This window comes from Hydractinia symbiolongicarpus, chromosome 3, assembly GCF_029227915.1.
Source record: "Hydractinia symbiolongicarpus strain clone_291-10 chromosome 3, HSymV2.1, whole genome shotgun sequence".
In the NCBI taxonomy this organism is placed as follows: Eukaryota; Metazoa; Cnidaria; class Hydrozoa; order Anthoathecata; family Hydractiniidae; genus Hydractinia; species Hydractinia symbiolongicarpus.
The window spans coordinates 22,691,195-22,707,082 of NC_079877.1; the positions used below are offsets into that span (position 1 = coordinate 22,691,195).

Below are 15,888 nucleotides of genomic sequence, written 5' to 3' on the forward strand. Positions count from 1 at the left end.
AACTTTTACAAGAATTTTACAAGAATTTTTATAAAAAACTTCCACTTTTAAATGCAAATGCAAATATGACATAATTCTCTTCGTCACTTTCAAAGAGAAACAAAACAAGCAGTAGCCAATGATTTCCAAAAAGTGGGTAAATTATAAAACAAGAAGTTATTTTTAGACAACGAACGTGTCAAGTGGGGAAGAGTGTGTGTCAAACGGGGAAGAGTACGTTTCCGGGTAACTTTCCAACAAAATCGCTCGCCAAAAGTCGGATTTGGGTGTATTTAAGTTTATGTCGAAAAAAATAAAGTAAGGGTGACGTTATTTCGGTTGCAGAACCTTATCAGCTTACATTTTTTAACAAAAATCTTTTCTTACATTTTAGATGTAATGCGGTTTTCTTATTTTCTGGTACGGCAAGTTCACTGGAAAAATATTTTAAGGGGGATATGTAGTACGCAGAAGAAGAATTAAAGTTCATCAACAAATAATTTATTTTTTGTTAACAAGGAGCTTCCTGGTTTAATACAAGAATTTAAAAATTTACCTAAATCTTGAAAGAAGAAAAACAAAACGTTTTTTCTTACTGATTAACGACAACAGAAGCGTTCGTTGAATGAAGCAGAAACACAAAAGAAACTTCAGGGCTAAGGAAAACGTTTGAAAGACAATTCGAATAATAAAGATAGTGTAAAAAAAAAAGGAAAAGGGAAAGCAGTTAGCAAAATTGGAAAAGCTAATAACAAGACTACATAAAAAAACGTCTGTTCGGTTTTAGACCAGACCGGTCGTTCATCCACATACATACAAAAAACACGAAACATTGTCTTCTACAGACTCCGCATCGATGCTTCATTTTTATCTTGAAGTCATTGTATAATACCTACTAGCTACTAAAATAATTTTCTCATAAAAAAGCATAATATTGACAACAGAACACGATCTCCTATCGTTTTGATTTTCTTTCTCGAACTGCAACAACAGTGATTGACTATGTTCAAAACACTAAAGTTCATGCTTTTAAAGAACGTAAATTCACTAAGTTTAGGTTCTTATTTTTTATTTCCCAACGAGCAGCACACGGATAATTTTTAAAATCAGTTGAAAGTGATCGAAATGTCAATATATGCGTTCTCTTCTTGTTTAGTTCTAATTTAGTAAACAAAATAAATATATATTCGCGTTTTAATAACATTTCTATAAATAACACTTTTTAAAAACTGTTATCTAACAGCACAGGTATAAAAAATAGTAAGCATATACTTCATCGACAGTTATCGATGGAAAGTCCGTGCTTCTCTTACCAACTTTGATAATAGCGAGTGACTATGCGACCATCAGTGACTATTTGATTATGAGTGAGTACTTAGACACATGGAAACACTCGCACGTAACGTGCAGAATGTGTCAATAGTCATTCACCATTACCACAGATTTCGAACGCGAATATAACCAATTAGAATAACTAAACATAGTGCAATAAAGTTCATGCTTTGAAAAAACGTAAATTCACGACTACCTTCATTGGTATGTGTAAGGACTTCGTGTATACATACATATTTACAATGAAGGTATTATCACCTTTTTAAGTTTTCGTCCTCTGGACGCTTGTCGAAAAGAAAACAGAAACTTTTCATAATAAACATTTTTTTTTATCGAGCAGTAGCTTTATATCAACAATAACATCTCGACGAAGTCAAGATAAAAATAAACAGTATGCAGAACTTGCTGTTATTCAAGAACATCGTTTTTTAAAGTTCGCAAGATCGTTTTCTCCTCTCCTCTTCCAACAAATAAGACCTTTTTATGAACTATTAAGTAAAACCAAAACTCTTGGTTGCATACAAAACCGCGTGAATGGTAAGCAGGACAAGCAAGCAAAATGGGACACGCCAATGAAACAACCATATAAGCTCCTCTGAACAAAACAAACAACTAGACGACGATTCCTATGTGTTAATAATATATGGAGTTCATCAACAGTGCACTGATTAAAAACATCGATGACTCTTCGTTTCTTCACAGGTGCACAGTTTATTTGTCCCACCAGTCGTCAGTGGTATTGCGGCCGCCTCCACCACGATTACCACCACGACTACCACCACCACCACCACCACGGTATCCGCTTTGCTGTTGCATCATGGGTGGATTGTAGTGGGTAAAGCCACCATATGGGTTGCCTCCATAATGCATTGCAGGTGGTTGGCTATACAAGTTGTTACCACCATGGTGACCACCTCCCCGACCTCCTGACTGTCTGTAATCTCTACCACCGAAGCCGCCACCACCATATCTAGAATTCGAACAATACATGTGAACAAATTGGAAAAATGCGATGCTGAATTCATCAATAAGGGGTAAGAAAAAATGTCATCCTACCTGCTTTTTTGGGCTCGTTTAGCAGCTTGGTGTTGTTGGGCTTGGTATCCCATAGATTCTAACCAAGAGGGAACTTCCTGTTTTGCTTCAGATAAGATATCGATTAAATCACGCGCAATGTTTCTGTTCTTGTCATTGTAAAATGATGTTGCAAGTCCGGTATGGCCAACACGGCCAGTACGTCCAATGCGATGAACATACTCCTCAATATCACTTGGCATATCAAAGTTAATCACGTGCTTTACATTTGGAATGTCCAAGCCACGTGCAGCAACCTACGAAGGAATACAAAGCATTTTATTTCCCCTACTGTTATGACTCAGTTAATCATGGTGAACTATTTCCAGTTGAGATTACCCTTCCAGAGTTCTGCTTGTGATGTAGTAGGTTGGTTGATACTGGCAGATATGGAAAATGCGAATCCAATCTACTGCTAGCCGATTGGTTGAGCATGCACAAAGTGGAACTGTTTTAATGATTTCATCAAAAACACAATATACTTACAGCAGTTGCAACCAAAATGGGTGTGGCACCAGATCTGAATGAGGAAAGTGCTTGTTCTCTTTCCCTCTGATGCCTGTCACCATGAATAGAGCTTACACGATATTGCTCTGGACAGCGATACAAGAAGTCCTCCAATGCATCCGCGCCTCGCTTCGTCTCCACAAACACCAGTGTTAATGAATCGGGTCCTACATAAAAAAATTAGTGCTGCCTGTTATCACAGAAGAGTTTTTAGGTGTGACATTGTTAACTTTAAAGTGAAAGTTGCATATACCTGAAGCATTCAATAAATCGAGCAAAAATTCCCTTTTATCATGTTCTTCTACCCATACCACTTTTTGGGTAATGTTCTCGCTGGTTGAGCCAACTCGTCCAACAGCCAGAAAAATGTAATTATCCAGAAAATCTCTAGCCAACATCTAAAAACAAGATGATCTGTATAAGAACAATTAAAATAACTCAGTCTCAGCAGTATAGCGAAGAAAGAAAAGTTATGTCTTGAAACACCCAGCCTTTAATTTACGCAGGCACTGGGCAATTTCACAATTCGAATGCCAATGTGCAATGCGTTATCAAAGTTGGCAGATAAACGACATTTTACGTTGGCAATTTAGCGTCAAAGAAAAAGAAGGCTCAGATTAAGCATTCACAATAGTCAGCTGGTACAGAAAGGTGGCTAAGATGCATCCAATACACCCACACGCCGTGGTAACGCAACTATTACAACTTAGTCATTCATATTTAAGGTCATTCTTAATAAGAAATAGTTTTGTAGTCACAAACCTGAATTTCCTTGGGAAAAGTAGCACTAAACATAAGTGTCTGTCTTGTACCAGTGGGTGGCATGTCATTTTTTTCTACAATCTCACGTATCTATAGTAACCAAAACATAGAATCACAATCTGCTTAAACAATGAGAAAACATAAGTTAGTTAGAACAACTTTTTCGATGCGATGTTTTTACCTGTGGCTCGAAACCCATGTCCAACATACGATCAGCTTCATCCAGACAAAGAAACCTAATACACTCAAGACCTATCTTTCCCCTTTGCACCATGTCAACTAGTCGACCTGGTGTTGCTACAATAATGTGACAACCACGGTCAATGTCTTTCATCTGGGTACCAACATCAGCTCCCCCATAAACAACACAGGGTCGAATGCAAGATCGGTAAACGAACTAAATATTAAATACAAAAGCAAATTAAATTTCAGAAGAGAGTTTCCCCATCCTCCACACTATGCTACAATGCACATTGTCACATATGTTAAGCATATATACTGCTTAGTTGTCACAATTTTGACATTTTTAAGCATTAAATGTCAAAATTATGCATAGCTAATCTGAAAACAATCTTATTTCTAACAAGTTGAATCACTTATAACATTCTTTAGTGCACTATAATCTTATTAACATACTTTTCTGGCTTCATCATAGATTTGAGAAGCTAGTTCACGTGTTGGTGCCAGGACCAATGCAATTGGGAATTGTTTTCTTCTACCACCAGATCGATTATTACTAGCTCCTTCAAATGGGCCCTCTTCATAGATACGACTCAAAATAGGAACTAAAAATGCAGCTGTTTTGCCAGAACCTAAATTAGATTAATTTTTGATATATCGAATACTATGTAAACTAGACATTTAATAAGAAAGTTAAGAATGTGAATGCTAAAAAAATATATGGATAAAACAAAATACCTGTTTGGGCACAAGCCATTAAATCTCGCTTTGCCTTAACTATTGGGATAGAATGCTTTTGGACTGGTGTAGGTTTAGAATATTGCGCAAGCTATAGAAAAAAAAAAATTAAACAATGTTAGGAAAATTTAACTACAAAAGGTATAAGATTTTATGTGTGACGAGTATACTGCAACATACCTCAATATTTTTTGTAATAATTTCTCCCAAATTAGCTTCTTCAAACTAAAAGAACAACGATTAATTTAACACAAAATTTTGCTTAAATACTGTGGGAAAGGTTAATACCTTCTCAGCGATGTATCCGGCAAGAATTTTAAAAGCAGTATATTACCATGGGTGCTTAAACGTCATTAATTTTTTACCCCAACATATCTACTGCTCTTGAAAAGCGTTAGAGACAGAAAGTAAACTTTCCACCAATGTACTTTACAAATTTAGGGTAAATATTGACTAATAAGAAATATCAGGTGCTGTTGTCAGTGCTAAATGGGAGGTCTTGCATCACTGAGACTGGTATCCTACAAAAACCCTAGCCACGTCACCAACCTAGTTTAGATATTACGAAAAAGATACACTTACAGTTTCAATACCATTTGGTGCATTGCTGCCAGTCGCTTCGACTGGAATGTCTTCATACTTGTCAAAGTTTATACCTGACTGCACGGATGTAAACAGCTCACTACAAAATTGGAATGTAAACAACAGTAATGGGAGTGAGTACCTTTGCCATTTGATACTTTGTTAAAAACCAAAAATTATGGTGGCTAAAAGGAAAAACTTCAGTGAAAAATATTTTGGCAATTTTCAGAAATAAAATGTAAGTTAAACTGGTGCTTTTTTAAGAAAATTAAAATACAGATACTTTAAAAAATTCTGACTATTTTCCTACATCATAATAATCAAAAATTTATTTTGCAGAATGAGGGGCTATTTGAAGTTTTCATTTATAACATTGTTAGGCATACACCATATTTCTTTTAGTAAGTGTCAGACACGTCAAATTAGCAGCACCCTTTAACAAGGAAGAAATGGTGCTAAAAAGAAAAAGGTTACAATTGCTGGTTGATGAATCTCTAACAAATGCCTCTCACAAGATTTGGTAGATTATGAAGATAGCAAAGACAATTTCTAACTTCATAAATCACTTCGGAAAAAGCAAATTTAGTAGTTGTTTTACAGACAGCAGGCCTTGCCATGAGTCGCTAGCAATTGCTCGCGCCCGCGTAGTGCTCGCATAAATGCTCGTTACCCGAGCATTCTATTGCTTGCGTAAATATTAACATTTTGAGATGAGTGTAAACGTTTTTCTCAAGAATTGATTGGTTTTTTAAGTGAAACTGAAAAGATATTTGGTGTGATTATTTTCCACCCATCATGCAACAGTTCATTCGTCATTTTATAAAATGCGTGTGATACGGGCATTAAGGTTAATCTTTGTTGCGCATTCATTTTGCAATAGAAAAGTGGGACGTTTTTAATCGTGAACCCCAAACACGATCATCGAGCGTCTACTGGTATAGCGAATCTCTCAATCTTAACTTCCTTTTCTACATGTCCGAAATAGTATGCATGACTATACTGTTGTTTTCATAAATTTATGTTTATTTTTCAGGTCATCACAAGCAAATAGGGAAAAATATGCTTCGTTTTAAAATTAAAAAAAATCTTTATCCATGTGGTTTAAATAAAACTAATAAATAAAATCTCTTTTTAAAAGGTACACGTTAGGTACATAAAATTTATACAAAAAAAAATTATACCGCACGTGGGTTTGTTTTTAAAATTGTTTAAATAAGAGTTGCGGCATAAAAAAAAATCCATTAAATTTGGACCTGCTATGGTTTCCAATTGTTTCGTCAAATGAAGAAATTATCTACAATTAAATCCATGATAAATTGTCTTTTCTGCCTGTAAGTGCAGTTTTGCAGACTTGCGTCATCCTTGCTCCGTCGGCGTTCACCTCCGCATTAGTTAAGAACCGCATGGCTGAATTTCTTGTGTAAGACCTGGTTACCAACGACAAAGGAGCCGGGCAAAAGAGATTTATGTCTACGTAGTTTTTTAACTAAGTCAGGAGTCGGTGAATTAGCTAGGATGGTCAGGTTGGCTATGAATAGGCTTGCTTATGGATTTAAAGGACCAGGACTATTCAATAATTCTGAGATCTGAAAGTGTCCGACCAAGACGGAAATCTATCGGATGTTTTTAGATGAATGTCCGAAGCGAGCTACAGACATGTTCGACCAAACTGGAAATGATGCGGACATTTTAATCACACGCCTAAAACGATTTAGGTGTGTGCTAAGGCGCACGTCTCTGCTAAAAAAGATGCCTGATAGACTAAATGTAAAGTTTTTTTAGCGAAAAATATGGCGAGCAAAATTGCACGCATAGAGATTCTGACACGAGCAATTAATTGCTCGGGAGGTTATTTGCTTATGGCAAGGCCTGAGACAGCAAGGGGACAGCAAGGGTATTTTTTTATGACCGTCTAAATTTGGCAATAAACAGCCATAAAATAAAAACAAACAATCAAATTAATTGGAAAATTGTGCCTAATATTAGCAAAAAAAAGCTCACAAATTTACGCAATTAAAAAACTTTTTTCATCAAGAGCATAGCTATAACAGCTAAGCAGAAAGTATAACCTTCACAACTCTGAGCCAATAAACAATCTATACTTGCATCAAATGTTATGTGCATCATCATATCACTTAAAGTATTTAATTAATTTCTCACCAGGGTTTAAATAAAATTATTCTGTTTTTTTTTTGCAAACAAATGTTTTTTATAAAGTAATGTTTATTTCTTATTTACTACAGATTTCTGATTAAAGTGAAGAATATCAAACAAAATTTATAAGAAGTTATTCCACTCTCTTGATTTCGTTTAAAGTAGGGGGTATAAAATATTACATTTCACAAAAAAAATTACACTTAAAATATACTACTGAGAAAAGAGAAAAAAGAAATTTTTATTTATTTAAAGTCGTAATTGCAATGCCTGCAAATTGCTACTCACCTTTCCAGCCTTTCGTTCCTTGGTCCTGGTGTCGACCAATCTTCAGGAGTGTCTAAGAAAGTATAAAAGCTCAGTATCAAGAAGTGCAAACACATATTAACGACTTCAGGTTATGTACACTCACTGTTATAATCCCCACTCTCCCATCTTGCTCCTCGCTCAGAATGCCAAGAAAAATTTCCTTGATTGCCACCTCGTCGATTGTAGTTGTTCTGATAGCCTTGGTTATAATTGTTATAGCCACCGCCTCCACGATAGTTATTGTAACCGCCACCTCCGCCACCACCACGATAATTGTTGTAACCGCCACCACCACCACCACCACCACGATAGTTGTTGTAGCCACCTTGATTATAGCCACCTTGATACCCACGATTAAAATCTAATATTTAATTATAGTTTACTATGTTTATCAGGTTGACCATACTAACTTAAATTTACACTCAATGAAAATCCATTATATCATTTGAATATTTAAGAACATTTCTAGGGCAAATAGGTTTTTAACTGAATTTTCAGGACAGTACTTACTTGTCAAATTATTTGAGACTATGGTGTCTTATTATACTGAAGTACTTTCTAAATGTCCATAAGAAGCTGGTGAAAATAGTTTACTCTTTATTTGCAGAGATAGATAGATATGAGTGTTTTAAATGGCTAGCCTCACAATTATCGAGGGATATACCATGTCTATTATTTCCAGGAGGGGGCATGGATTTAATGGGGAGTCCTGGAGTATTTAATGCTCTCTTTGAGCTACGCAAACTTAATTAGGGTCAGCACTCAGCCAGACAACTCCTTGCAACGTTCAACGGCCCACACAGTGCGCCATATCCCCATTTCCCTCACATGGCTTGGGTTAACCCAGGGCTATGGCAATATTCAATTGCACATATTGAATCGCCGCTAAGGAGAATCGAACCCTGCCCCTACGAACAAAGTACGAGAGTGATAGCCACTTAACTATGACATTGTCAATAAGCATTACGATGGCTACCTACCTCTTTGAGGGGGGCCACCACCCTGTGGCCCCTCGAAGTAAGCTGGCCCAGCAAAGCCTTGTTTTCCTCTTAAATGCGGAGGTACGTATTTACTATCTCCTAAAAATAGCAATCCTTTAGATAGTACAAAACAGACCAATTTATTACAGGTGTGAGAATGCATGCACACACATCCACACATGCAAACCAATGCCCTAGTGCTTATTGTTGATTTCAATTAATCTTTTTTTGAAGCACTTAAAATCACTTGTTTTCACTTGCAAATTCACTAGAATTTTTTTAAAAAAACAAACAAAAAAAAGCAATATTTAAGTTTTTAGTAGAGAAAGAATGGTTAAATTGTGTTTTGTGTGTCCCACTTTGCAAGTTAAAAAAACACACAATATATCACAAATAAAATTGTGTTTTGGTGAAAAGCCAACCATAGAAATACAGCCTTTTTTGTGACAATAACACTAATACTATAGGTAATGATTTTCATGATTTAGTACAGTAAACACAAGGTAATATTAGCAATTTTTAGCTGATAACTATATTAAACTGTTTTTAATATAAACATTTATTGGCACAATGAGCAACAAACAAAATGGCATGGAATTTGGTAAAAAACGTTAAAAAAATTCTGTATAATGCTTATTCAATTTTTTGTTTTGAAAAATTAAAACAATGAAATTAAAATCAAACGTTTTCTTTTTTTTAACAAAACCTGGTTTCTGCAAACCTATTTTAATAAATACGATATTAACTGTTTTATCTATCTTTTCCAAGAAATATTACCCTCTGTTAGCGCATCGACTTCAAAAGCTACTTTCGACCTCAGGTAAAATTTCTTTGTATTAGATAAAACAGTTTATATTGTATTAGAAAACTATTGGCATTTTAACACTAACACAATTAAAAAGACATCTAAAAGATAAATAGAAGGCAAAAACAGTACCCCTTGTGCAATGTAATTTCTTACTGCTCCTATACCTCTGTGAAATTGCATATTTTAAGGGAATAAAAATTAGCCTATTTTAAAGTTATTATTAAACAGGAGTACTTGACCTGGAGTTTGGAGTTTTGTATGCCAGAACTTTCCTGACGTTCAAGATAACACACCATATGATTATTCTGGTGTGTAAATATAGTATTTAGCATTTTGTTCACCTATATACATCATTGTATGTGTCTCAATCAATACACACAATAGGTTTTGAATTACTTTAAAGTTAGAAACTTTTACAAAACAATGTTGTACGAGGTAAAACAATCGCAAAAATTTTTATAGAAACTTTTCACAAATTGCAAATTAACCAATTTTTGTTTTTCGCAAGAATCATCAACTTTTGACAATTCATGGGTATATATTTAGGATTTAGGATGCAATTTAGGACAAAAATGGTGAAATCAAAGAATTTTGTTTCCACACTTAAGGTAGTCAAACACAAAATTATTACAAGCTTAATTATTACTTTTTTATTACTTTAAGTTAAATTATTGCCAGTTTTTTTAAAGTTGGCATAACTTTACTTTTAAATCAGTATTATGTCATAACAAAATACTGAACAACACCTGGCAGTGAGTAACCAAAATTACTTTTGTTTCTTTATAAACAAAAAATGTAGTTTTGTGAGGGCAAGTAAAATAATTCTATTCTGGCGGGTAATTAAAAATGTTTTTCAGTGATTCCAGAGGATTAATCCATAATTTAAATAATGGTTAATGTATTTTTGGAAGCCCATAGTGGGTTGGATTTATTAATATAATGCCAGTACAGCTCCTTTTTTGTTTTTGTACCACGAAAATAACTGTTTTTCTAATTAAGTAAAAGAATTGCTTGAACTTGAGAAAATTAGCAGAGCCTTGCAATCAGTATGATATGGCACATGTATTAGTCTGGGTATGTGTGACAAGACTGAAACAACACATTTAATGTGTTCATATTTACATGTCTTGTCTTGTTTGATGCTTTTGTGTACATGTAGAGCTTCACCTCTGTGTGGATATTCGTTTTCTTTGTTCTGTATTATTTTCAGCCTGATTTCTAATGCTAGTCTCAGTTCTGCAAATAAACTTTCTTCAAATTTACCTAATTTTTGGGGCTAAATAAGCTACACAAGTTTTTTTTTTACTTTGGTCCTTTACACATCTTATAAAAAAAGGGGACTGAAAAAATCATATAACAAAATAATGAAATTAGGATGTAAAGACAAAAAATAATAATTTTTAAATGTATATACCTTGTTGTCCTTGCTTGTTCAAGTCCAGAGAAGCCACCTGCAATAATGAATTTTTATTATGAACAAGAAATACAGAAGTTCAAAAAATACATTGCATTAAAAAAATGTTTAAACTCATTAAGCAATATATACTTGATCCGTCTTTCTATTACCGTCAACAAATGAAAAATGTTGCCTACTGCTGCACACCCTTGTCTACATTTTCCTCTCCCAACAATGCACACAACTTTTATTCATTCCCTGAGCAGAACAATTTTCAACTGCAGATGCCATTAAGGTTTTTACGCAAGTGGAGTTGGTTGAAATTAAGACCCTTCTTTCTCCATAGCAAAGCATGGTGGTAATATATAGGTTTCATTGAGAGGTTTTAACAGTCTATAGTATTGTGGTAAAAGTGTCCACTCAAAAAGTTTGACCTATATTTTCCTGATATTTTTTAGCTGAAATTACTGACATTTTCAAACTTTTGACATTTATCTAATACTTATCAAAAGATTTAATCTATTTAGCCAAACAGACATCTGAGTTTTAGTTGATTTCAAGGAAATAAAATGCAGGGACTTAGTGAAAGGTTTTTAAATCTGGACATTTTCCTAACATTTTATAAAAGGATAAGTTTTTCTGACATTGTGCCATTTTTACAAAATTTATGACATTCCTGAGTGAACATGGTGATTGGTGGTAAAGAAAATTGTACAAAGTGTTCATGTTAAATAAGAGGGTGCCCTGGCACATTAACCACTGGTTTTAGGCAGGGATCGACCTACAGCTTTTCAGAAGCAAACAATGATGTGAACACAGATTCTAATGTATTGTATATAGATGAATTCCATCTTGACGTTATTTGTTTACTTTTCAGCATTAAGCTCCTTGGCTCTGGCATTTTCGTGGCAAGAAAAAAGATGCTGGGGTTTGGTGAAGAGAGGTCTTTTTACTGTGGATTTCTTTTAACAGGAACATCGAAGAGGGTGCCGATAAGCCGCAAACGCCTGCATATATAGGGGCGAGTTCGGACGACTTTTTTTTTTCAGAACGCCGAACTTGCCCGAAAACGCCCGCACTTCATATGGCGTATGCGCCTTAATGGCACCCTCATGAATATCGTTGGGGTTATAAACCATTATCGACTGTTAGGTTGATGCCTTTTGATTTATTTATATTAAGTAAAAGTTCTAAGAATGCCTTCTGGTAAAGAAATAGACTACTTTGCTTTACCTAGCGCCCCCATCATTTTTCTGCCACGCAATGAAAATGTAAACAAAGGAATTCATCTAATCTATTGTATATAGCTAGCTATATCTAACAAATAAAATTTCTTATTTTAAGCATAAGTACGATAAAGAGTAACACAATTAAAATAGATACATCTTGTAGCTAGAGACAGGCTCATTAACAGCCAAACAAACAGATGGCTAGCTAGCCTAGCAGCTTAGCTAGCTAGCGTGCTAGTTACAATGCCATTTATAATAATAACTTACTCGCTGCCCTAGACCATGAACATCATTTTGTACGACATGACTCATAACTGAATGGTACAACTAAGTTTAAAATTTCGAATTTTATACACAAAACTCGACTGGCTCTGATTATGTGTAAAATCTGTGTGGCTGTGGTACTCAACAGCGAGCAAAAGACTTTTTTCTGCCACACAGCGTTAAAACATTTGGTAGCCTGGGACGAGTTTTCTCCTCGCAGCAGAATAAAAAAAATCTCCTTCTCATTTTTATAGTATCATGGTAAAATATCTGCTTTTATTTTATTAACTTTTATTTACAAAAATTATCTTAAACAACTGGCTTTCTTAGTTTAAATATTTATTTAAACTCAATGCTTTTTCAGAAGAGGCAAATTCCTAATGCTCAAGAGGCGCCGAGATGAAGAGCAGCCTTAAAGTTTATGATATGGTTACACTGGTTCAGGATGACCATGCTGTCGGGGTGTCGGCCCCCTTTCCACCGGCTCAAGTCAAAGTGTTGCAACTTGTATCGTAGTGTGTCAACATTTTTTATTTTAATCTTTTTTGCTCGCAAGCTCTAGTACAAAATGGCTAATGTGAACAGAAGATATCTGTCACCCAGCTAAATTTTATTAACTAAACGACATACTGGCCATATTGTTGATACTACTAAGCGTAGAATTCATTTAGCACCTTCGGGTAACTTAGACATTCGCTTAACCGTAAGGATTTCTTGTCCCCTTTGATATGACGACTCTAAAATCCTGGATAGCGTTCATTCTTCAACTTTAACATGGCTTCACGCAGAGGAAAGAAACGCAAAATACAGTCGGGTACGATTGTTGAAATATGATATTCTAATAGAAATCGAAAAAGGCGAAAGTTTTCTAATGCATTTATAAATTTCACCAACAAAACTTCAATAAAATCCTGATGAGTCGTACTTTCGAAGATTTATTAATTTTTATTCGGACGAATTTCCTCCTTTCCATTTAAACCGGACAAGTGTTGAAAGAGGTAGGTCCTCTACAAGAAATACTGAACTAAGCGATTGTATAGTTACTTTAGGGTTAAAGAAGCTGTTACGTGAAAATCGGGAAGGAAACTTATGTTGTATCTTCCAAAACATTGTTTTAAATACACTTGGTATCAGTTTTTTCTTAAATTTAAACATAAAAAGAAGAGTCTGATAAATGTTGAGCAGGTATATACATTTATTGCATTTAGTTTTTGCAATAAAACTTTGGAGTGAGTGCATCTGCCAACATTCAAAGTATGTCTGATTGCATGTTTTTGTCTAACGTTAGTGCTGCACCAAGCAATGTTAACATAATTTAAATAGCAGTGTATGAAAGTAAAGTATATATGTTCTTAACAAGTTCTATCTTATAATACAAATTTTTGATTTAAAAAGGATTCCAATATTTTTTGCAACTTCTACGACATTTATGTGTTCTCTCCAAGTAGGATTTTCATGATGAATAACTCCTAAGAATTTCATGGATTGTGCTCTTTTTATACTTACATTATTAATAGATAAATTAGGGAGTTTTAATGCTACATCATCTTCTTTGACGACAAAAAAGCTTCCAATTTGTCTGTTTACACTATCAGACAAAATATGATAATGTAAAAGCTGCTTTAGATAAATAACTTTCAAACCACCCAATGATTGTGTTAACGATTCCATAATTTTTTAGTTTCTCTAGTAAAATATTATGATCTACATTGTTTAGATCTAGGAAGATGAAAAAGAGACCTAACTCGCGACGTCCTTTTAAATTTCCTTTTAATTTTTGCATTGTTTTGATGTACAAAGAAAAATTAAACGCTGAAAATTGTACCCGATTTCAGTTTGTTTATTGATGAAAGTCACTTTCTTCTAACATCGATAAAAGAAAAACTCGGAAAAAAACTTTTTTTACTAATTAACAATTTACGGAATTGTTTTCCGGGAACTTATTGCAAATAACTTTTGAATGCTGGCGAAATACAGCGTGTTTACTTAGCGGGTGATGAGAAACATTTTAAGCAAGCGAAAATAGATGTTGTTATAATGTTTATTGTATAATTCCTCTTCCAAGAAAAAAATAAAATCAAGTTAACCATGTTTTTGAAAGAGATCTTTAAAAATAAGATTTGTGCGATTATTGACAGACGTTGGCATAATACTTTGAATTGAGTAATTAATTAGGCCCTCTTGTCTATGAGGATATTTAGTGGATACAGAAAGCTAGCTAACTGCTAGTAGCCAGTTACTTATTATTAATATTATGTGTAGGTCAGCTGGTAGCAGTGGCTGTAAGCTGGCCAATCATAGGTAAATTAAATCAATAAAACAAAAAACAAATAAACAAAAAAAAAATATACAATGAAAGGTATTCTAACCAAACCACTTGAGAGGAATACGAGAATGTGCTGAAAAAGTCTTATGGAATTATATCAAGAAATAAAGAGGCAGCGCTTTTTATCGACATCACCCGTAAAATTGGAAGACATGTTCCCACTGCGAGATCTGACACAGTAGCAATTCTTGCGTTCACCGACAGCTTTACGCCAATTCTACTTACGCGCAGGTTCGACTAGGCTGCCGTCTACTATTGTACAGTAACACGCCGTATAAACAAGACTTACAACAACTCACAAAGCAGTAATACATGACGTTACAATATAAAATTAAGTATATTAAATTTGAAGTCTTGTAAATTTACGACAATATCATTCCGATGTTTATCGTACAATATGGAACTATGCAAACAAAGTAAGCTAATATTTTAAAAATAAAAACATATTTTGATTCAAATCAAAGATGATGTTTTGGACTGAACATTTCGTTTCGTGATTGACAGAGGGTTTTGAAGGGTACGGCATCCCTTACTCGTACAGCCATAGATTAAAGATACTAATGGAATGAAAGTACCATCATTAACAATTCGTTTATTGTAATTACGTTTTTTTTCTATTATTATAATTCGCACAACATTACTGTAATGATTGGTAAAAGTAGCAAAATGTGTTTGGGTCAAAGACCCTTACATCTAAAATATACTCACTGTAATTAAGGACCAAATTCTGCAAACACGTATTAGTTTGCATAGAAAATATTTGTTGTGTAGTCGTCACCTCCATTGATTATTTTTGATATGAGAATGAAAAGCGTACTAGGTTTTATGCTTATATCAAAGAATGTTACAACAAGATCTGGGATAAAGGTTGGCTATTTTAATAGCATAGTGATAAACAACAACGCCCGGTAGGGACTGACAAATCTAAAAGTGTAAGCTCGATGTTAATCTGACGTTGCAGAGGAGAATAAATCCTTTGACGTTGAAATGTTTTATAACATGAATTAAACATCGGTTTATATGCAAGAGATTGTGAATTCATGGAATTAACAATACTAAGTTTAGGGCGAAAAAAGGGTCGACGAGGGGATGAAATGGAATCTAGATCGCTTTAACATTTAGCACACCCTTTTCGGGTTGTAAACCACGCCCCCCAAAAAATCATGTAGACGTGGCCCTTGTTGGTTGAACGAACAACCAAAGGCGTACAATGTTTTTAGATCATGAATGCTGCCTTAGTATAACCTTTTTTGTAACGCCACATATTC

At 34.5% G+C, this 15,888-nt stretch overlaps 1 protein-coding gene and 1 long non-coding RNA gene across 2 annotated transcripts; one reads left to right on the forward strand and one right to left on the reverse strand.

The window, feature by feature from the left end:
* Positions 1 to 16: 16 nt before the first annotated feature.
* Positions 17 to 789, forward strand: LOC130636258 (uncharacterized). The gene is made up of 2 exons (XR_008982248.1): positions 17 to 297; positions 374 to 789. It is a non-coding gene; the product is annotated as an uncharacterized LOC130636258 (long non-coding RNA).
* LOC130636256 (ATP-dependent RNA helicase DDX3Y-like) lies at positions 465 to 12,465 on the reverse strand. The gene is made up of 15 exons (XM_057445916.1): positions 12,298 to 12,465; positions 10,820 to 10,856; positions 8,598 to 8,696; positions 7,721 to 7,978; positions 7,597 to 7,648; positions 5,155 to 5,254; positions 4,753 to 4,797; positions 4,573 to 4,663; positions 4,291 to 4,466; positions 3,836 to 4,051; positions 3,655 to 3,744; positions 3,146 to 3,290; positions 2,872 to 3,059; positions 2,368 to 2,642; positions 465 to 2,281 (listed from the first exon to the last, which is right to left on the reverse strand). Exons 1-15 carry the CDS (start codon positions 12,340 to 12,342, stop codon positions 2,023 to 2,025), a joined length of 2,076 nt encoding a protein of 691 aa, XP_057301899.1. The 5' UTR covers positions 12,343 to 12,465; the 3' UTR covers positions 465 to 2,022.
* Positions 12,466 to 15,888: the final 3,423 nt, after the last annotated feature.

Excerpts from the sequence above, each read along its gene's own strand:
- LOC130636256 (XM_057445916.1), bottom strand. The coding sequence starts at position 12,342 with ATGAGTCATGTCGTACAAAATGATGTTCATGGTCTAGGGCAGCGA. Across the intron at positions 4,798-5,154 it reads CACCAAATGGTATTGAAACT|TTTGAAGAAGCTAATTTGGG; the intron begins GTAAGTGTATCT and ends TTGTTCTTTTAG. Across the intron at positions 4,467-4,572 it reads AATGGCTTGTGCCCAAACAG|GTTCTGGCAAAACAGCTGCA; the intron begins GTATTTTGTTTT and ends AATCTAATTTAG.